Consider the following 23,828-nt stretch of genomic DNA (forward strand, 5'->3'; position numbering starts at 1 on the left):
TTGCACGGAGACCTCAGGGAGTCCTTAGTGATGTCACTGCGTCTCTACTGCGTCCTTATGGCGCGTCTACGGCGCTTACACGGAGTGTTATTTATTTTACTGAGCTCTCACAGCAACTACATGGAGCTCCCACGGCGCTTTTGCCGAATCAGTCAGCATTGGCATGGTGTTTGTAGGGCGTTGCCAGTGCGTTATGAGCCAACCCAATAAAAATGGTATAAATGCATTCTCATCTTTGTCACCCTCATTTAGCCATGACTGTGTGACGAAGACAACTTGGATAGACTGCTTGCCAGAGAGGTCGGATGTGACTCCCCCCCTACTTGATGAGGTGACTCCTCCCCTGCTTGATGAGGTGACTTCCCCCTGCTTGATGAGGTGACTCCTCCCCTGCTTGATGGGGTGGCTCCTCCCTGCTTGATAAGGTGACTCCTCCCCTGCTTGATGAGGTGACTCCTCCCCTCCTTGATGAGATGACACCTCCCTGCTTGATGAGGCGACTCCTGCCCTGCTTGATGAGGTGACACCTCCCTGCTTGATGAGGTGACTCCTCCCCTGCTTGATGAGATGACTCCTGCCCTGCTTGATGAGGCGACACCTCCCTGCTTGATGAGGTGACACCTCCCTGCTTGATGAGGTGACACCTCCCTGATTGATGAGGTGACTCCTCCCCTGCTTGATGAGGTGACTCCTGCCCTGCTTGATGAGATGACTCCTGCCCTGCTTGATGAGGCGACACCTCCCTGCTTGATGAGGTGACACCTCCCTGCTTGATGAGGCGACTCCTGCCCTGCTTGATGAGATGACTCCTCCCCTGCTTGGTGAGGTGACTCCTCCCCTGCTTGATGGGGTGGCTCCTCCCTGCTTGATGAGGTGACTCCTCCCCTGCTTGATGAGGTGACTCCTCCCCTCCTTGATGAGATGACACCTCCCTGCTTGATGAGGCGACTCCTGCCCTGCTTGATGAGGTGACACCTCCCTGCTTGATGAGGTGACTCCTCCCCTGCTTGATGAGATGACTCCTGCCCTGCTTGATGAGGCGACACCTCCCTGCTTGATGAGGTGACACCTCCCTGCTTGATGAGGTGACACCTCCCTGCTTGATGAGGTGACTCCTCCCTGCTTGATGAGGCGACTCCTGCCCTGCTTGATGAGATGACTCATCCCCTGCTTGGTGAGGTGACTCCTCCCCTGCTTGGTGAGGTGACTCCTCCCCTGCTTGGTGAGGTGACTCCTCCCCTGCTTGATGAAATGACTCCTCCCCTGCTTGATGAGGTGACTCCTGCCCTGCTTGATGAGGTGACTCCTGCCCTGCTTGATGAGGTGACTCCTGCCCTGCTTGATTGGGTGGCTCCTGCCCTGCTTGACGAGGTTACTCCTCACCTGCTTGATGAGGCGATGGCGGTGGACTTGGATCGTTAGTTGTCTTCTTTCTTCATGCTCTAATACCCCTCTTGCGGGCCAGGATGTTTTTTTAATGCGAAAACATATACATAAAACCAGCCATGACGTCATATACAATAATGTCGTTTTTAGTAATTCATTAATTTTGATAGGAGGGCTAGTGTTCCATAAATATTAGTGCAGCATTAGTCAAATTACACTTGGAGAATCAGGGGAATGTTGGAATTTAAGGACTAATTTATATGTTAGATAGGGCCATCTATTTCGCCTAGTACCAAGCAGCTAAGATTATTCTTTCATAAGGTTCTGTCGGCATAAAGAGGCATAATATATGAACATGGACACATTTTGTAAGATACTTCTTTTTGTGTTTGACAGCAATGTAACAAATTTAATAATATTAGGGTACCTGTAATAATAAGCTTGCAGGTATTTTTCTCTAAGGTGTAAATACACTGGACATACAAGTAAGAAATGAAATTCATCTTCTACTGAGTTTAAACTACATAGATTACAGATTCTTTCTTCACGAGGAATGTTTACATAGCGCCCTGTTTCTATTAAAAGGTCGTGAGAAGAACATCTAAAACGTGAAAGAGCCGTTCGAAATTTTTTAACATTAACTTTTGATAAATAATCTTCCATAATTATTTCTGATTTAAACATTTTGTAATAAAAGCATTTGTTTGTTAGAGTCAATGATGCAGTCCAAGATTGTAAATAAATATCCTTTAATCTCTGGGTTAATGAAAGTATAAACATTGGTTTGGAATACACATTTTGGTTTTGCCAAATATCACCAAAGCCACAACTGAAAAGTAATTCTCTAACACCTGTAACCCAGTTTCTTTTCCCATTATTATCATAAACTATCATCATATTATAACACTTTTTTGGCAGTCTATATGACGGCATGTCAATAAGTCTCAGCCAGTATTTAATAACTTTTATATTTGAATATACATAGAGAGGGAATCTTCCACATTCTCCATACACCACCAAGCTTGAAGTGTTTATTTTAACACCTAAATACTTTTTGCAAACATATAAATGAATCCTTTCTATGGCACCAAAGTGCTGTAAACCCCAGACTTCTGCCCCATACAACAAAATGGGGAGTATCTTTATATTAAATATTTTAAAAAAAGATTGATGAGAAATGGTTTCTAAAACTTTCAAACTCTTAAGGATACTTACAAAGACCTTTCTTGCTTGTAAAGCAGCTTGATACAAATGTTTATGCCATGACAAGTTTCTACTGAAGTAAACACCAAGATATTTATAAAATCCTGTAGTTTCTATTTTTTGTCCTTTGAAGGACCAATATTCTTTACTTGCTAAATGACCTCCATTCTTAAATCATGTTAACTGTTAGCTTCCATTTATTGCAGTAACTTTCAAGTTCATTAATTTGACACTGTAGTCCTTTGATTGTTGATGAAAAGAGAGCAATATCATCGGCAAATAAAAGTAAAAATATCTGTGTAATATCTGGATGGAGCTGAACACCATAATTACAGTTGGTATTTATTTGCACAGCCAGTTCATTTATGAAAAAAGTAAAGAGAAATGGGCTTAAGATGCATCCTTGTCTTACTCCTAACTGACTAATAAATGTTTCTGAAATCTCATTATTGTTTCGCACACACACCTTAATATTCTCGTAAATGCTACCCAATAGTTTGTTCATCTTAAAGCTGAGGCCATGTGATCTTAAAAGGTTCCATAGTTTATGTCTCTGCACTGAGTCAAATGCCTTGGCAAAGTCAACGAAGAGCACATAAAGTTTCCCACCCTTGACACTGAGGTATTTGTTAACTAAAACTTGGAGGATAAAAATGTTGTCAATAGTTTAATAGCCCTCTCTAAATCCAGCTTGTTCTTCATTGATTTTGTTGAGGGCATCTGCCCAAAATACTAACCTTTTATTTATTATGTTTGTGAATAGTTTACCAAAAATACTTAGCAGTGAAATACCTCTGTAATTGTTTATATTATTTAGATCACCTTGTTAATGCATAATGCGTAATGATAATTACTCTGCTTAACACTCGCTTGCGTGAAAGCTGAGCTTTCGGAACATACGAGTAATATTTATATTCCGAAAAGGGGCGGTCGGGTAGCCTCGTGGTTAAACCGTTCGCTCGTCACGCCGAAGACCCGGGTTCGATTCCCGACATGGGTACAATGTGTGAAGCCCATTTCTGGTGTCCCCCGCCGAGATATTGCTGGAATATTGTTAAAAGCGGCGTCACCCATACTCACTAACAATATTCCGAAAGCTGTGCGTGGTAATGCGTACTTCGTGATTTCATGTACACTTCCAAATGAGTGAGTGTTGAACATCTACACAGTCATCGTGTATATTCCCGATACATCCACCGACTCCTGTCAACTCATGGACATAACGGAAATCATCTGAGTCCCCAATGACTCCGTAACATATTCATCAGATAACTATACCAAACCTGAAACAGTCCTGTAGGAACTACAAGCATATGAATCTGGTAGTACACTTCAGCGAGAAACTCTATCACTTCTCAAGCGCTCTCCCAGGTGTAGCAGAACATCAGTTTAACACTGCCGAGCACTATTTCAGTTATATCAGGGTGTGACAGCTTGAAGTTGGAGCAAAGCCTGAAGTGAGGCAGGTGTCAGACGCCGGCATATTTATAGATTTAGGGGTGTAAATGAATTGTAAGCTAAACATTATAATCGTAACTGTGAACAAAGCCCTAAAGTTCTCGGTAGTGTAGTTTCGGGACTTGTTGTCAAATCATTTCTAAAAGAAAAAGATATCCATATAGGCAAACTGCGCAAGCCCGAATAGCGTGCTGCACGAGAATTTAGTGTGACACGTTCTGATACTGCTTCAGCTGTTCGTATGTGTTGGAAGTCTCAATCTCAGCGAAGGATCGAGGCTGTAGGTTATCATACTGGTTCTGTGGTGATGGAACTTCGTACGCACCTTCTGAAAGGAAGAAGGATATGCATACGTTCCGATAAGAAACACCAACTATCACGCATATAAACATATACATGTATGTACTTGTATGCATAGACTGTCTCGCCTTTACGTAGACAGTCTGATCGAGTGATATACAATAGCTATATAGCCCTAGAAATGAAAGTCGGTATACTACTTCCCCCTTAAAATGATAAACTATGATTATATAAAATCCCCATGCAGTAAACATCAAGGAGTTACTCGATTATGCACCACTTTTCTTGGCCGGAATCATTACCTGACAAGTTGGTGAACTGGTGACTTAATGTACACACTGTCATGGTTTTCCCTTCAGTTTTTGTCTTTGTATGTTTGCACAGAACGTTCTGCGAGTCTATTTGATCTGAGTCGGCAAGTTGAACTCAATCTCAACTCACTTAGTGAAAATGCTTACGCTCCTGACTTGTAAATGAACCTCCGTTGTTCAAGACAATAGACACTGGTAATCTCTGTGTAGGGAACCTCCGTTGTTCAAGACAATAGACACTGGTAATCTCTGTGTAGGGAACCTCCGTTGTTCAAGACAATAGACACTGGTAATCTCTGTGTAGGGAACCTCCGTTGTTCAAGACAATAGACACTGGTAATCTCTGTGTAGGGAACCTCCGTTGTTCAAGACAATAGACACTGGTAATCTCTGTGTAGGGAACCTCCGTTGTTCAAGACAATAGACACTGGTAATCTCTGTGTAGGGAACCTCCGTTGTTCAAGACAATAGACACTGGTAATCTCTGTGTAGGGAACCTCCGTTGTTCAAGACAATAGACACTGGTAATCTCTGTGTAGGGAACCTCCGTTGTTCAAGACAATAGACACTGGTAATCTCTGTGTAGGAAACCTCCGTTGTTCAAGACAATAGACACTGGTAATCTCTGTGTAGGGAACCTCCGTTGTTCAAGACAATAGACACTGGTAATCTCTGTGTAGGGAACCTCCGTTGTTCAAGACAATAGACATTGGTAATCTCTGCGTAGGGAACCTCCGTTGTTCAAGACAATAGACACTGGTAATCTCTGTGTAGGGAACCTCCGTTGTTCAAGACAATAGACATTGGTAATCTCTGTGTAGGGAACCTCCGTTGTTCAAGACAATAGACACTTGTAATCTCTGTGTAGGGAACCTCCGTTGTTCAAGACAATAGACACTGGTAATCTCTGTGTAGGGAACCTCCGTTGTTCAAGACAATAGACACTGGTAATCTCTGTGTAGGGAACCTCCGTTGTTCAAGACAATAGACACTGGTAATCTCTGTGTAGGGAACCTCCGTTGTTCAAGACAATAGACACTGGTAATCTCTGTGTAGGGAACCTCCGTTGTTCAAGACAATAGACACTGGTAATCTCTGTGTAGGGAACCTCCGTTGTTCAAGACAATAGACATTGGTAATCTCTGTGTAGGGAACGTCCGTTGTTCAAGACAATAGACACTGGTAATCTCTGCGTAGGGAACCTCCGTTGTTCAAGACAATAGACACTTGTAATCTCTGTGTAGGGAACCTCCGTTGTTCAAGACAATAGACACTGGTAATCTCTGTGTAGGGAACCTCCGTTGTTCAAGACAATAGACACTGGTAATCTCTGTGTAGGGAACCTCCGTTGTTCAAGACAATAGACACTTGTAATCTCTGTGTAGGGAACCTCCGTTGTTCAAGACAATAGACACTGGTAATCTCTGCGTAGGGAACCTCCGTTGTTCAAGACAATAGACACTTGTAATCTCTGTGTAGGGAACCTCCGTTGTTCAAGACAATAGACACTGGTAATCTCTGTGTAGGGAACCTCCGTTGTTCAAGACAATAGACATTGGTAATCTCTGTGAAGGGAACCTCCGTTGTTCAAGACAATAGACACTGGTAATCTCTGTGTAGGAAACCTCCGTTGTTCAAGACAATAGACACTGGTAATCTCTGTGTAGGGAACCTCCGTTGTTCAAGACAATAGACACTGGTAATCTCTGTGTAGGGAACCTCCGTTGTTCAAGACAATAGACACTGGTAATCTCTGTGTAGGGAACGTCCGTTGTTCCAGACAATAGACACTGGTAATCTCTGTGTAGGGAACCTCCGTTGTTCAAGACAATAGACACTGGTAATTTCTGTGTAGGGAACCTCCGTTGTTCAAGACAATAGACACTGGTAATCTCTGTGTAGCGAACGTCCGTTGTTCAAGACAATAGACACTGGTAATCTCTGTGTAGGGAACCTCCGTTGTTCAAGACAATAGACACTGGTAATCTCTGTGTAGGGAACCTCCGTTGTTCAAGACAATAGACACTGGTAATCTCTGTGTAGGGAACCTCCGTTGTTCAAGACAATAGACATTGGTAATCTCTGTGTAGGGAACCTCCGTTGTTCAAGACAATAGACACTGGTAATCTCTGTGTAGGGAACCTCCGTTGTTCAAGACAATAGACACTGGTAATCTCTGTGTAGGGAACCTCCGTTGTTCAAGACAATAGACACTGGTAATCTCTGTGTAGGGAACCTCCGTTGTTCAAGACAATAGACACTGGTAATCTCTGTGTAGGGAACCTCCGTTGTTCAAGACAATAGACACTGGTAATCTCTGTGTAGGGAACCTCCGTTGTTCAAGACAATAGACACTGGTAATCTCTGTGTAGGGAACCTCCGTTGTTCAAGACAATAGACACTGGTAATCTCTGTGTAGGGAACCTCCGTTGTTCAAGACAATAGACACTGGTAATCTCTGTGTAGGGAACCTCCGTTGTTCAAGACAATAGACATTGGTAATCTCTGTGTAGGGAACCTCCGTTGTTCAAGACAATAGACACTTGTAATCTCTGTGTAGGGAACCTCCGTTGTTCAAGACAATAGACACTGGTAATCTCTGTGTAGGGAACCTCCGTTGTTCAAGACAATAGACACTGGTAATCTCTGTGTAGGGAACCTCCGTTGTTCAAGACAATAGACACTGGTAATCTCTGTGTAGGAAACCTCCGTTGTTCAAGACAATAGACACTGGTAATCTCTGTGTAGGGAACCTCCGTTGTTCAAGACAATAGACACTGGTAATCTCTGTGTAGGGAACCTCCGTTGTTCAAGACAATAGACATTGGTAATCTCTGCGTAGGGAACCTCCGTTGTTCAAGACAATAGACACTGGTAATCTCTGTGTAGGGAACCTCCGTTGTTCAAGACAATAGACATTGGTAATCTCTGTGTAGGGAACCTCCGTTGTTCAAGACAATAGACACTTGTAATCTCTGTGTAGGGAACCTCCGTTGTTCAAGACAATAGACACTGGTAATCTCTGTGTAGGGAACCTCCGTTGTTCAAGACAATAGACACTGGTAATCTCTGTGTAGGGAACCTCCGTTGTTCAAGACAATAGACACTGGTAATCTCTGTGTAGGGAACCTCCGTTGTTCAAGACAATAGACACTGGTAATCTCTGTGTAGGGAACCTCCGTTGTTCAAGACAATAGACACTGGTAATCTCTGTGTAGGGAACCTCCGTTGTTCAAGACAATAGACATTGGTAATCTCTGTGTAGGGAACGTCCGTTGTTCAAGACAATAGACACTGGTAATCTCTGCGTAGGGAACCTCCGTTGTTCAAGACAATAGACACTTGTAATCTCTGTGTAGGGAACCTCCGTTGTTCAAGACAATAGACACTGGTAATCTCTGCGTAGGGAACCTCCGTTGTTCAAGACAATAGACACTTGTAATCTCTGTGTAGGGAACCTCCGTTGTTCAAGACAATAGACACTGGTAATCTCTGTGTAGGGAACCTCCGTTGTTCAAGACAATAGACATTGGTAATCTCTGTGAAGGGAACCTCCGTTGTTCAAGACAATAGACACTGGTAATCTCTGTGTAGGAAACCTCCGTTGTTCAAGACAATAGACACTGGTAATCTCTGTGTAGGGAACCTCCGTTGTTCAAGACAATAGACACTGGTAATCTCTGTGTAGGGAACCTCCGTTGTTCAAGACAATAGACACTGGTAATCTCTGTGTAGGGAACGTCCGTTGTTCCAGACAATAGACACTGGTAATCTCTGTGTAGGGAACCTCCGTTGTTCAAGACAATAGACACTGGTAATTTCTGTGTAGGGAACCTCCGTTGTTCAAGACAATAGACACTGGTAATCTCTGTGTAGCGAACGTCCGTTGTTCAAGACAATAGACACTGGTAATCTCTGTGTAGGGAACCTCCGTTGTTCAAGACAATAGACACTGGTAATCTCTGTGTAGGGAACCTCCGTTGTTCAAGACAATAGACACTGGTAATCTCTGTGTAGGGAACCTCCGTTGTTCAAGACAATAGACATTGGTAATCTCTGTGTAGGGAACCTCCGTTGTTCAAGACAATAGACACTGGTAATCTCTGTGTAGGGAACCTCCGTTGTTCAAGACAATAGACACTGCTAATCTCTGTGTAGGGAACCTCCGTTGTTCAAGACAATAGACACTGGTAATCTCTGTGTAGGGAACCTCCGTTGTTCAAGACAATAGACACTGGTAATCTCTGTGTAGGGAACCTCCGTTGTTCAAGACAATAGACACTGGTAATCTCTGTGTAGGGAACCTCCGTTGTTCAAGACAATAGACACTGGTAATCTCTGTGTAGGGAACCTCCGTTGTTCAAGACAATAGACACTGGTAATCTCTGTGTAGGGAACCTCCGTTGTTCAAGACAATAGACATTGGTAATCTCTGTGTAGGGAACCTCCGTTGTTCAAGACAATAGACACTGGTAATCTCTGTGTAGGGAACCTCCGTTGTTCAAGACAATAGACACTGGTAATCTCTGCGTAGGGAACCTCCGTTGTTCAAGACAATAGACACTGGTAATCTCTGTGTAGGGAACCTCCGTTGTTCAAGACAATAGACATTGGTAATCTCTGTGTAGGGAACCTCCGTTGTTCAAGACAATAGACACTGGTAATCTCTGTGTAGGGAACCTCCGTTGTTCAAGACAATAGACACTGGTAATCTCTGTGTAGGGAACCTCCGTTGTTCAAGACAATAGACACTGGTAATCTCTGTGTAGGGAATGTCCGTGGCGACTTGTGACTGGTGGCGATGTAGATGATGTCATGTGGACGTCCATCAACAACGGGAATGTGTCAACAAAAATCAGGAACATGTTTTCAGGAATGGTCCCGGAGGGTCTTTATGTATGTGCTTCCAGGGACCCCTTGGGTATTCAAATGGATGCATCGGCACAGCTGGTGTTGCTTAGGCATTGTAAATTACATGTTACACTGTTGAACTGACACTTCAACAACTTCCGCCGAGCATCTTCAGTTTGATCATGCCTGGCTGTATGACATGAAGTATTTCAAGTTCACAAGATCCTCCCTTCGGGGGAATCATTGGTCAGGATCCCAACAGTACGATGCCTACATGAGTGATCAGCTCATCAGCTCTTTCTGATGAATGGCTGTAATGCTGGCTCAGTTGACGTTGTCCGAACATTTATGAATAAATTTATTTTTGAAGTTCAATGGATTTCCAATGATTTGCTTGGTTTATTTACTGATCAGATGACCCGTTCATTTTTCAACCAACTTCAAAAAGTGACGTTTATAAAGTGCTACTTTTCATGGGGAATCTCCGAATGGAACCATTCTCTATTCCCTGCAATGCTTACCATGGTCGTGAGGATCGGCAATGTCGGACAATAAATTAACATTTCTTTTTCACTCAAGATTTAATTAAACACTTGTTTGCATATTCACGTTACCCTCTCGATGCCAATACATACATCCCTGAATTTCTCATACATTATAGAATCAAATGATAAATGGTCTTTGTCACAAATACAAACTTGTCTAGATGAACTCAAGCAACTATATTAGATGTGAAAACTGAACTTGCACTTGTTTGAAATGTAAACAAAGCAGAATTCAAATATTTCACTGTGTATCATTTTCTCCTATTTTGAGAGATACAGTGGCTCTATACTTTTAGAATATGCCTGGGAAGAATATTGTACGCAAGAATTAGAAAATGGATACATTACAAAGATTTGGTACATTCAACAGTTTCCGTCCTGTGCGACAGCATGGCTGGCGCAAAATCTCACACAACGTTTTTTTATCGGCATTTTGTACTATTTCTCTTGGTTACAATGGTTTTGTGTACCTGACTTGTTGGGTGTGAATGTTCCAGATCCCCCCATTTCCTCTACTGAAAGAGACTGGTGTCACGGTCCTGTTTCTTTATAATAATTGAGTGCTTTCCTGACTGTTATAATTTTGGCAGTGCTCAGTTCTATGCCTTGTGCAGTGTCAAGAGCTTTCTTATAATTCAGTCAACAGTCAACAGTCAACATTGAATGTGTTCGTCCACTCCTCCACAAACGAGCCTATATCTCAATCTTCCAAACTACGGCCATATCTGGCCATGTAAGCAACACATTCAGATACTCGCCGACCTGACTGGCGGAAGCACGCGTAACATTTGAAACGCTTTATTATGAATGATGTCTTTCGATTGTGGTGAGTTTTCTTTAGGTACACTAGTTCAATGAATGACTTGGTTGGGAGTAGGAGAAATGAGATTACGAAGTCCGTAAGCCTGGGTTCAACGACTATAAGCAGACAATCGCTCCGCATATGCAGTCCAAGATTGAAGGTTTCGGGTCAAACTTGCTTACGTTTCCAAATATCACCATATTCCTGCTCTGAAGTTATTATCTTCGTCGCCAATTGGTGCTTTTAAACTGAAATACTTGACTTATAATAGTCATTGCATCAACCTGTGGGCATCATGCTTCAGTTTCATTTCCTGCCGCCAAGTGACCATCCTTAGTCTCCATGCATACTAAACTCATAGCATGCATACTAAACCCATAGCATATTCTTGTGGCTTTGCAATTTTGTCCACTATCCTAAGATGGGGCAGTGTAGTTTATTGTTACTTTGGTGTGCTCCAGTTACTACGTTTCTTTTTTAATCCCAATCCGCCAAAAAAGAAGACTTCACTCTCAGCTCTTTGTATCTTTGGGACCTACATCCCTACTTAGGCACTATTCGCCTCTCATTTGTTGGTCTATTTTCCCACTTGGATTTCCTGGAGTTATGTCCCTTTAGTCTCTACCAGTCGCAAGGGACACTTTAAATTGGAGGTAAACAAACTGCCATGCCATACAGATACCAACATGCTTTGGTCAGGAAGCGGTCGTTGACTTCCCGAAAGCGACCATTCATGTTCTGTGTGATCCTCGATAGCTATAGCTCTAGACATGCAAGATGGTACATCATTCTTCACATAAGCAGATTAAATCAAGGGTCCTGGGCATGTCAGTGAACATGTCCACCGTTAGACAAACTCATTGCCCTAGTCTTTCAGGAACTAGTTACAGAAGCTCTACCTTCGGTTTGGTTGTTGGCGGAACTGGTCCTTTCTTGTGATGTCTGGGAGATCTGTGGATTGCTTTTTCTGAAAAAAGACGTGATGTGTAATGCAACTAGTTTCTATAACACTCAACATTTGATATGGATAACCAGATGTTTCACTGCAATTCCATATAAATTACTATATTCACATGAATTAAGATTTTAAGAATGAGAAGAAATCAACTCATTTTGTTTGAGGATGGTACACAGTAAAATGGGGTGGAATATTAGCAACGCTCGATGACATGCTATCAACAAAGTCATATATAGCCTGTCCACTCAATCCTCATAAGTCAGTTCCTTTAACAAGTATGAGATGACCTATTAGTCCCCTAAATCCCTGTTGGGCGCATCAACACACCTATCTTTTTCAGCACTGTCTGTTCCTGAAACAGAAAATTTAAAAAAGTCAAACTGCATGTCTTTTAATTTTGACATAAAAAAACATATTTTAAAATACATTAGCCTGATGAAGGAGTAAGCATATACTCTGAAACGTTGTGTTCCTCATAATAAAGAAGTAGATATCCATATATTCTCTTCCTTAAGAAATTAAAAGTCGTGCAATTTATGCGATGTGAAAGAAAATGTATGTGTGTTGGTCTAATCAATCAATTTTTGAAGTCTTAAATCTTTCTCAATTACGAACTTTGGTGATAATCTTTTTCTAACACATATTAACATCTCACCGGAATAAATAGCTGTTAATTTCCTTCTGAAGACGAACGCAACACCCAGACACAGAGCCAGAGCAATAAGCGTGACTCCAATCCCTATGACAACGCCAACACCCATTGAAGACTCTGAAGATTCTGATCCTGGAACGACAGTACCACATTCATTATGCTGGTCCTAGCTTGAGATATAAAAATGAATGTAACTTCACTCATTACCCATAACAAGTTACAATTTTAACAGTTCACCCCTATACTGCACCAGAGTATCAATACAGTCAATGGCCATTGCTGTAGGTTGACATTGCCCGGCAATTTGAGCCTGACAACTCCATCATGTTAGTTTGTTCTTTTTGCCAGCAATTGAGTGTTGGTGACCAATTTTAAATGGGATCACCACAGGATCAAGAAAAGATATTTACACTATCATTATAATATTGCAATAGAAATACACTACTATTCTACAATTACATAAATGGACATCCATTGTACAAGTTTATTATCTACCTTCTGAACGTCTCGTGAAGCACGTGGTATTGACAGCCTCGCTTTGGCCTAAATACCCGCCATCAACAACCAGCCGGAAGTGGTATAGGTTGTCTTCCTGAAGCTCTGTTAATGTAGTGGTGTATATTGTTTCATACTTCTCAGTTGGTATCGTGATGTTTCTGTCATCTTTGTCAGCCTTGTCATTGAGGCGATAGTTGAGAACAAACGCGAGATTGTAAAGATCATTTCGTGGGTATACCCACTGTATGTCGAGACTTGATTGTGTGTGTCTTGTGCAGTAGAACTCAGTAGGACCCACAAGGTCTGTAACAGAAACTCTTTAATGTGTACCTGTATTGTATAGCACAAATACATGCAGCAAAGATGTGCAGATTAATTACCAAATTCCTATACTTGGATTGAAAGATCCCAGCAATGATGCGTTTTCAGTGAATTTCCAAGTATCTTTCTGATATTTCGAATGCTCCCGAAAACTTTCTAGCTTCAAATCATCTTCGAGTATCCTGTGTATTAATATATCCACTAAATATCTATGTAATAAATACCATGAACCATTCGCTACAATGGCTTCGTTGCGAACCCATAGAATGGTACGACGCACAAAATAGACGTCCTAATGTATATGAGGAAGGGGAAGGGGGCTAAAACTCCATTGAAGGAATTGGTTGTTAATTATTACAATGCTGGAGTGCCTGGAGAGAGACTTGTACAAAGGCGCATTGTCCCGGTGTCACCTTTAGGTAGTTTTCCACGACGAATGGCCTTCATAGTCTCATTCCTTTGTGGTTAATGGTCTGGGCTTTCGCTAAGCAGTCCACCAGCTGGATCCCAGAAAACCTTAACCATCACACAGTCAGCTGATGGAACCTACTTTATGCCTTTTTTGGAGAATGCTACGTTGCATGTTTCCTCTTGTTATGAGTGTTCTTTAATCTCTGGCTGATAGTGGTGAATCCAAGAGTCGTCCATAGTTACAATTCGCTCAACAAACTGAGCTGGGTGTGCTTGAAAGACATAAATTATTATGAACCTGGAGTGTTCTTTATCAGGAGTCTTAACCCCGAGCTTGCCACGTTCATTCGTCAGAATGTTCTCAACTCTCTCATGAGGGATGCCTATTCTCTTCTCAATGTGGTGTGTGGTGAGTTGTTGATTATACATAATTATATTTTGTATTTTATCCTATTTTTCCTCAGTGGTGGCAGTTGAAGGTCTTCCTGATCTCAGGTAATCATCGATGCTTTCTCTTCCTCTCTTTGACTCCGCTGCCCACCAGAGTAGTAATGGCAGGAACATTATGCCCCGCAGTTGAAGCGATGTCAATGGTTGGGGGTACTTGATGGCATCGCCGTTGTCAATTTTGTACATTTTCAACAACAGAGAATACCTAGTCACTTTTATGCCTGCAGAATTATGCTGTCTGGTTGTGTACTTAGTGCAAATACGTGGAAACCCTTGTACTGCACCCCTTCATACTTAGGCTTAGAGTTTTTCGACGTGTGTGCATGCGTGCGGGTGTGTGGCAGCCTGTACTTGTCCATGTAGATTCGGTTTTAAAGTGATAGTAGTTTAACATTGATACCTCACCCAGATACCCTGACCACGAAACGACCAGTCCTTGTTTCATCCAATCAATACAGAGCGTGGGGCAGGTGTGTTTGTTTGTTGTAACGCTGAAAGGCAGTTATCGACACATAACAAATGAAGCTATAATACACTCGATAACCGAGAATGGTTCATAAAAAGAGGTCTTCAAGCACTGAATATTGTGTCAATACCACGACACATACCTTCCAAACTCACCCATTACTAGGCTCCTCACGCCATCACAGTTCAGAACCCATCTGTTGACGTCACACGTATAACTGACTGTGACGTCACCGAGTCGGGCTGGTGTCACACTGAAGGTGCTGGAAGTGATAACATCGCTGACGTCAGTGACGTTGTTCTTCATCAACATCTCCGTGACGTTGCCAGTAGTAAGATAAAAGCCAGCTTCCTGTGAACAGTAGTACTCTCTGATGTCTACTGTCAGTGTCAGGTTTGTATTTGGTTGGAGGGCTGTTGGGTCTGCATCACTGCTGACGTTGCACTGGGGGAGTTCTGTGAATACAACATGAGATAACTGCTGATGTAGACTGATGTAGAATGTAGGAAAATAGTTATTCACTTGTTCGGGTATGGGCAAGAGCCCAGATTTAACCCTGTGTTTAAACTCATAGCAAGTGGACCTGTAATGAGAAACCAGTGAAGTGACATCAAAATCATAGTGTTCAATGTATAATGTGTTTACATTATGATAAATGATTCAGATGTCAGGTAGTGCCATAGTGACCAATTCGTGAAAACTTCCCAACTATTTATCGTTAGAAATAATGTGACTATAACACAAACCCTCATCCAATTCATCTCTCGAAGTGATGTGCAAACTGTATCTTGTACAGAGCCAAAACAATTTATGATTTCACATGGAAAAAATAACAACAAAGAATATTGTCTAAAGGAATACCTTATGATAATAGTTGACGCGGCTCACGAGACGACTTGGCAACCCAAAAGCCTATCATCGTGGGTTCGAATGCAAGGTTCGCCCTAATTATATGTCTTGTTATGTGTGTATCATACCAGTGTTTGTGGGTTTCATTAAGTTCTACAGTGTAAGTGCTAAACGCCATGAAAGTAAATGTACAATTGCTGTTCAAAGCAGCGTCATACAAAGCTCACTCATTCACTCCGAACATGTGTCCGTTTTTTGTAAGCAAGGACCTGAACTACTCACTCGCCACCGTCAGCTGACACACGTCGACAGGGATGTGCTCTTTAATGTGCACCTGTATTGTATAGCACAAATACATGCAGCAAATTAAAGATGTGCAGATTAATTACCCAATTTCTTAACTTGGATTAAAAGATCCCAGCAATGTTGCGTTTTCAGTGAATTTCCAAGTATCTTTCTGACATTTCGAATGCCCCCGAAAACTTTCTAGCTTCAAATCATCTTCGAGTATCCTGTGTATTACATCTCCACTAACTATCTGTGTAATAAATACCATGGAACCATTCGCTCCCATACCTTCGTTGTGAACCCATAGAATGGTACGACGCACAAAATAGACGCCCTAATTCATATGAGGAAGGGGAAGGGGGCTGACAACCTATGTTAGACTCCATTGAAGGAATTGGTTGTTAATTATACAATGCTGGAGTGTCTGGAGAGAAACTTGTACAAAGGTACATTGTCCCGGTGTCACCTTTAGGTAGTTTTCCATGACGAATGGCCTTCATAGACTCATTAGTTTGTGGTTAATGGTCTGGGCTTTCGCGGTCTGCTGATGGAACCTACTTTATGCCTTTTTTGGAGAATGCTACGTTGCATGTTTCCTCTTGTTATGAGTGTTCTTTAATCTCTGGCTGATAGTGGTGAATCCAAGAGTCGTCCATAGTTACAATTCGCTCAACAAACTGAGCTGGGTGTGCTTGAAAGACATAAATTATGATGAACCTGGAGTGTTCTTTATCAGGAGTCTTAAGCCCCAGCATGCCACGTTCATTCGTCAGAATGTTCTCAACTGTCTCATGAGAGATGCCTACTCTTTTCTCAATGTGGCGTGTGGTGAGTTGTGGTCATACATACTTATATTATGTATTTTATCGACATTTTCCTTAGTGGTGGCAGTTGAAGGTCTTCCTGACCTTGGATAATCATCGATGCTTTCTCTTCCTCTCTTTGACTCCGCTGCCCACCAGAGTAGTAATGGCAGGATCATCATGCCCCACAGTTGAAGCGATGTCAATGGTTGGGGGTACTTGATGGCATCGCTGTAGTCAATTTTGTACATTTTCAACAACAGAGAATACCTAGTCACTTTAATGCCTACAGAATTATGCTGCCTGGTTGTGTATTTGGTTCAAATGCATGGAAACCACTGTACTGCAATCCATGCAAACTAATAACTGTACCCCCTTCATACTGACCACGAGACGACCAGTCCTTGTTTCATCCCCTTAATACAGAGCTCGAGGCAGGTTTGTTTGTTTGTTGTATGTCTGAAAGGTAGGTATCGACACATAACAAATGAAGCTATAATACACTCGATAACAGAGGATGGTTCAAAACAAACAAAAAGGTCTTCAAGCACTGAATATTGTGTCATATGAGACGACACACACACACACACACACATACATTCAAAACTCACCCATTACTAGGCTCCTCACGCCATCACAGTTCAGATCCCATCTGTTGACGTCAAACCAAAACCCCTAACTATTCATTGTTAGAAATAATGTGACTTTAACACAAACCCTCATCCAATTCATCTCTCGCAGTGATGAGCAAACTATATCTGGTACAGAGCCAAAACAATTTATGATTTTACATGGAAAAAAATAACAACAATGAATATTGTCTAAAGGAATACCTAATGATAATAGTTGACGCGGCTCACGAGACGACTTGGCAACCCAAAAGCCTATCATCGTGGGTTCGAATGCAAGGTTCGCCCTAATTATATGTCTAGTTATGTGTGTATCATACCAGTGTTTGTGGGTTTCATTAAGTTCTACAGTGTCAGTGCTAAACGCCATGAAAGTAAGTCCTCAAATACTGTTCAAAGCAGCGTCAAACAAAGCTCCCTCACTCACTTCGAACATGTGCTTGTCTGCTGCCAAGAACGACATTATTCCTCCGTCGTTTTTTTTGTCAGCAAGGACCTGAAATACTCACTTGCCACCCTCAGCTGACACACGTCGACAGGGATGGTTCCGATTACATTTGCATCCACGATCTTCCATGTACCAGCATCCAGCATCCCCACACTGTGAATAGTGAGTGTAGAGTGTGTGTCGTTCACCGTTGCTCTGTATCCAGCCACAGGGCTACAACTGGGGATACATGTGACGACATACCGGCCATCAGTGGGTCGTACCCATATAAAGCCAGTGTAGCTGCTTCTGTCCCCATGAATAGTGTATTCTGTACCGAGCGCCGCCACCCCTGCCACACACGGGGGATCTGCCGAATCAACACCTGCAATGAGTGAAGTTTTATGCGCTACCAGCAATATTCCAACTTTATCACAAGCGGGTAACACAAGTAATTGACATCACAAACTGTACATATGGTAAATCGAAACTGCATGACTGGCGAGCGCTTTAAACACAACGCCACTCTTCCCACACATTATGATACCGAAAATGGTGTTGTAAAAGTAAAACCAATGGATAACATATGAAGCTGATAACGCAAGAAGCAGTAAAACCTCACTGTAGTGAATGCATGCTATCCAACCAAGGGTGATAGTATATAGTCGGCCAGGCTTCCACATGTTCAGGCAGAGAACTGGAACCAAGAATAATTACATTATTTTCTTAAAATTCAGCGATTAATCATGACCATTGGCTTCTTGATGACCGCCACCATCTTCACTGGCCATTTTTGTCGATGTTCCATAAATAAAATATCTACACCTTTATTATTGAATTTCATGACACTTTACTGAATGTCTGGACAATGAAATCCTATGACATTAACATCGCAGAGTCCTCTCACAACGGACAACATTACAAAGCCCAAATACAACCACAGTCCACTTACTACATTGATTACTACGATTTCACTACATGTATACTCAATCCACTTGCTTGTACCTGGTCAGAGATAGTGCCTTGGATCTATGTTTATAAAATTATGAATGTTGGTTTATACATATGGACATTTAAGGTATTCTCACTGAAGATTCGATATCAGTGTTCGAATTAAGCGCCTGTCCGTAGGTCCGTGGCAGGTAGATTTCGTGTCGGGCCCGTAGTTTCACGTTTGTATTTGTCCTTATTGCCTGCAGTAGATTTACGTGTCGATGTATTTGTTATAATCAGCTGCAGTTTTCTTAATGAGGGTGTGAAGAGTTTAGTCAGGGCCTGCAGCTCCTAAAGTCTGTGGGTCCTGATGGCAGCCTGGCATTTTGTTCTATTTATCATTGCACCCAATTTTCTCCTGTTATGCCTGACCGGGAATCCTGGATCATCAGCCAAAGTCGAGCACCAGGAATTGACTGTGCTTTGGCGACTCCCACTCATTGATTCCAAGAAGAACTAGGTACTTGCTCTTGCTCAAAAGTTGTTTCATCGGGGTAACAACATTGAAGGTTTGCTTGTTGTGTTTAACGCTGTTCTCAGCAATTGTCAAGCTATATGACAGCTGTAAATAATCCAGTCTTGGCCAGACAATCCGGTGATGGAGAACATGAGCATCGATCTACGCAATTGGGATACGATGACCTAGTCAGTGCGCCAAATCAGTGCGCTTGACCACGCGATCCCGTTAGTCGCATGGGTTGATGAAGACCAATTCTAACCTGGAATCTTCACGGGACTTGAAAGTGAAGGCATTGGTAAAGCGTTCAAAACGTTTTATGGTAGACGTGAAGGACATTTCTCAATTTGACGCAACAGTGACAAATATGATGTCGGATGCAATTCCCTATTTTGACTTGTACCATTTGTTCCCGTGTGAAGGGTGCCACCTGTGGGGCAGGATACGCTCACCTTTTCACCATCAACACTATTTGATTGTAATTCATAAACACATGCTTATGATATAGTCGGAAATGTACAATGGACACTGCTTTTAGCAGAGATTGTCGCTTTGATTTACGATCATGGAACTGCTTGTGTTGCTTTTATGTACAATACAAAGTATAACGGTGGTGTGTGTTATCTAGCTTCGACATAGACAAATAACAATCGAACAACTCTTCCGGCAAATTCAATGTTACATATGAATGAAAAACAAATGGAAAAGTAGATTCGCCCGACGCCTAATTCGCACACGCAACATACGTTTCTCATGATAACAACGACGGAGCAGCTTTTTCTCCAATACCACAGGAACGCGATTTTTTAAGAAACAATTTAAGCTGGTATGACAGGTTCCTATATTGGGGGTAGACTTTTGTAAAGACTTATGTAACAGAAGGAACAGGTTAATACAATACAGTAAACTACGGTTTTAACGAACTTAAAGGGACCACTAAATTTAGTTCGTAATATCCGTAGTTCGTTATAAGCACATATACAGCATAATTACAGCAAATGGACGGGGCCAAAAAAATGTTCGTTATATCCGCCAGTTCGTTATAAGCGTGTTCGTTATAAACGTACTTTACTGTATAAGAAAATGTCTATTTCAGCCGACTTCAGGTTTTTATGACGTCATAAATGCGACTTGCAGTGGATATACACGTTACTAAAGTATGTTAAGCCCCTATGTTAGCCGATATATACTTCATTCACTCATCAAGCACTGCTGAATTCGCAAAAGTGATCATTAGAGGAGAAGTTGATGTCGGGCGACTATATTTAAGTCAGCTCTTGAAACTACAAGTATGCAGAAGCAGTCCGATTAACTGACTGATATGCGAGATGTTTATAATCAATACAATCTTATCCCTTCTATCAAGGTCGTATGACAAATGATTTTGTGCCGCCATTTGCAACGCTTTTTCTCCTCTCAGTTGAACCAGGAAGTCATATCGAGTGACGATACATATATACACTGCAGTACTAGCACAAATCATTTGAATCGAAAATCAAACATTACCTCAAACATATAGCAGTCCACATTTAGACTCTAATATCGGCACTTTGTGTCGAACTATGGATACATCAACATAACTGCGTCGACACCAATGAAAACGACTGTGCACTGCATTTATAGCGCATACTGTGCAACTGTACTGATATATCTTATATTTCCTTTTTACATGTAAATAAACAATAGACAACTTTTCAACCCTTTGCCATTTCAAAATTCAGAGGTTGAGCAGGATAAAGATACAAGAAACAACATTAACATAGGAGTTCAAACTTACCTGAGCTTAACTCATTACCTGTGTGTCAATGGTAGCAACAGCGCAGTCGCGTAGTGTTTCTTTACATAATATGTACAGACGCTGTGCCAACTCTATAAATACCTTCTACTTGATCGCAACCAGGTCAGTAGCGCAACTTGTAATAAACCGATCTCATAATCCTTCTTCGACAACACAAACATCAGGTGACACTTGTTGTGTCAGACATATTGCATGCCTGCACATCATCCGGGTCACTGAGTGGTTGGCATGTTTTGTTTGGGTGTGCACGTGAGACCCCGTGGAGACCCCGTGGAGACCCATGTTAGAAAATGTCCCAAGTACTCTGCTGCTTGTCATAAGAGGCAACCAACTGGACCCTTTGGTCAGACTCGATGAAAGGGTTATTTGCGGTTTATATCACTCGAAACTTTGAACATTGGTCATGGAATAAGTCATCTGCGTGTCTGGAAAGGACTTTATTATATAACCATGATAAAGCTGTTACACGTAAAGATCCGAATTAGTCTTTAGCTACCAATGCTTGTCGTAAGAGGCGACAAACAGGATCGGGTGACTTGGTTGATGGATGTCATGGTTGCCCAATTTGGGTGGATCGATGCTCATGATGTCAGTCATTGGATTGTCTGGTCCAGATTACTTTATTTAAATGCCGATGTCATTGCCGAGAACAGTGTCACCCACTCGTTCAAACAATTGCACACTCCCTATGGTGCCTTTCGGACATTAGCTTTAAACAATAAATGTTTACACATTGTACTGCGAGCGCGAATTCCCTGTAGCTGTATACATTATGAGAACTATCACGTACTTGTACATACATGATGCTAAACTTTTGAAACATCAAGGAAATCTGAAGCTCTCATTACAATAATGAAATTGTATGACCTCATACTGTTAAACACCAGTCTTACTTATAATGGAGAGCATAAAGTCGGCCGCTTGTATCCCTGGCCTCGTCATACCTTGTGACGTGCGGTTTAAGATTATATTAGTTACCCTGCCTTGCTCGGCATTAAGGGAATAAAACAAGGACTGGTCTCAGTGGTGTGTCCATGTTAAACTGCGGCTAGTATCTCAGTGGCCTAGCACTCAAAACCAGGCATTAGGCCGGACTAATACAAGCAACGAGGCACAAACAATAACATGTCAGAGCTAATGTTTGACTAATAATGCACAGTAAGTCGTCATTATTCCAGCCATTACGAGATACCAATAATGTTCTTCTCATTGTGTAGACCGCCTCCGTGGTCAAGATGATAGAGAGTCCACCCAGAGAGCGGAAGGTCGTGGGTTCGATCTCCGACCACGTCATAACAAAAGACGTTAAAGGATGGTACTTTTTGTTTCTCTGCCTGGTGCAAGGCATTAAGGGGCTAAAACAAGGACTAGTCGGCTCGGAGTCAATATACTGTGTCTGAGTGGGGTATTCATTTTGGATGCGACGTTAAACGCCATTACACCACTCCTCACATCTTCTCCTAGGGTACGGGCGTAACACTTAACCACTGATGCCAGCACCCCATGCCTGTTCACGCCTATGGCTTGGTTGTAAATTCATTGCCGCATTGAGTCTGTGTGTGTGTGTGTGTGTGGGGGGGGGGGGGGGGGGGGGGGGGGGGGGTAAGGGAGGTAATTCTCATGCTTTGCTATTGTATGTAGTTTAACACTTTGTTAAACCAAGTAACCTCCCTTAACACGTACTTCGTCCTCCTCGTGCATGGCGAGCAGACGGCACACATTTAGTCACGGCGACATTTTTAAGTTTTAGTTTGATGTGTCCTGACGTAACCTCACACAGAAAGGATAGACATCTTCAACATAATATATCAGAAAGAAGCAAAGGAAGTTGATCGTGGGCTCAGATGGTAAAAATATGGCTGATTTGGATTTGGACGGGAAAGCGCGAAATGCAGTGATGTGCCACGAACGCCAGATACGCCGCTAACGGATGGTTGCTCGTCTGAGGTGACGTGATGAAAGACGACTGTGAGAAACCTGAAATGGATCTTGAGAATCTCAAGAAACTTGAGACACGGTGGGTACCTAGAAGTGGGGATCGAAAGATTGCATCAGGAATTGCAGAGTTCGTGGGGACGCAGGACCGTGCCACAATCACCGGCATTACAGTTGCATGACACAGCAGGTGAGACGAAAAGTCCTAAAGTAAGAAAAATCGAGGAATACGTTTGGAGTGTGAGTGAGTGAGTATGGCATTACGCCGCTTTTAGCAATTTTCCAGCAATATCAATAGAAATTGGCTTCACACATTGTACCCATGTCGGGAATCAAACCCGAGTCTTCGGTGTGACGAGCGAACGCTTTAACCACTAAGCTACCCGACCGCCCCTGATTACGTTTGGACCATGCCTTTGACATTCATGACTGTTAGATGGGAGTGGATGGAAGATAAGGAACACACCGAAACTGTCATTGAATTACATTACCATAGAAATGTGGGGCTGTGCTAGTATCAAAGTCTTACAAGAAATGAGAGTAGAAGATAAACTGAACGGCAGTTAGGTAAATCACTACATTGAGAGCATGGCTGAAATACTCAGATTAGCAAGCAGGGTCATGTAGCCATCAGTTTTGCTTTACGATCGTGATTACAGAGGTAAAGGCAAGTTGAAAAAGGTTTTCCGTAGGGAACACCATACCCAGAGTTGAGGGAATTCCAGTTGATACCGGAGCACGACAATCAAGTGACGAAGCTACCACTGACAGACAACGGTACAGCGGCTGTATCTTAAAGGAGGGGCTGGACAAGACAAAAAAGACGGCAAGGACATTTGCCGCAATTTTAATATTAATAGGTGTTTCAATAATGGATGTTTAATCTATATGCCATAGCCCTCATCTCTCTAACAAGCTCAAACAAGACAAACCTACTGATTTGCCAAATTGTTGTAACACTATTGTGACGAGGTAGCAACTGAAATATTCCTGGAGGAATGGTAAATGGTGCTTCCTGAAAAGGACATTGAATCATA

The 23,828-nt window shown here is 42.3% G+C and overlaps 1 protein-coding gene and 1 pseudogene across 1 annotated transcript in view; both read right to left on the reverse strand.

Annotated features, from left to right (window-relative positions):
- LOC139457299 (uncharacterized) overlaps positions 1-20,858 on the reverse strand; it is a 59,885-nt gene extending 39,027 nt beyond the window's left edge. Inside the window, exons 1-4 of the mRNA XM_071238707.1 lie at positions 20,836-20,858; positions 18,231-18,305; positions 17,691-17,993; positions 14,768-15,067 (exon numbers count right to left, since the gene is read on the reverse strand). Coding sequence (XP_071094808.1) covers positions 14,768-15,067; positions 17,691-17,993; positions 18,231-18,291 — 664 coding nt within the window. The 5' untranslated portion in view covers positions 18,292-18,305; positions 20,836-20,858. The remainder of the gene's footprint in view (positions 1-14,767; positions 15,068-17,690; positions 17,994-18,230; positions 18,306-20,835) is intronic.
- On the reverse strand, positions 1,693-3,931 carry LOC139458357 (uncharacterized; annotated as a pseudogene).
- Positions 20,859-23,828: the final 2,970 nt, after the last annotated feature.

This window comes from Haliotis cracherodii, unplaced genomic scaffold (genome assembly GCF_022045235.1).
Source record: "Haliotis cracherodii isolate W230 unplaced genomic scaffold, xgHalCrac1.p SCAF_12, whole genome shotgun sequence".
In the NCBI taxonomy this organism is placed as follows: domain Eukaryota; kingdom Metazoa; phylum Mollusca; class Gastropoda; order Lepetellida; family Haliotidae; genus Haliotis; species Haliotis cracherodii.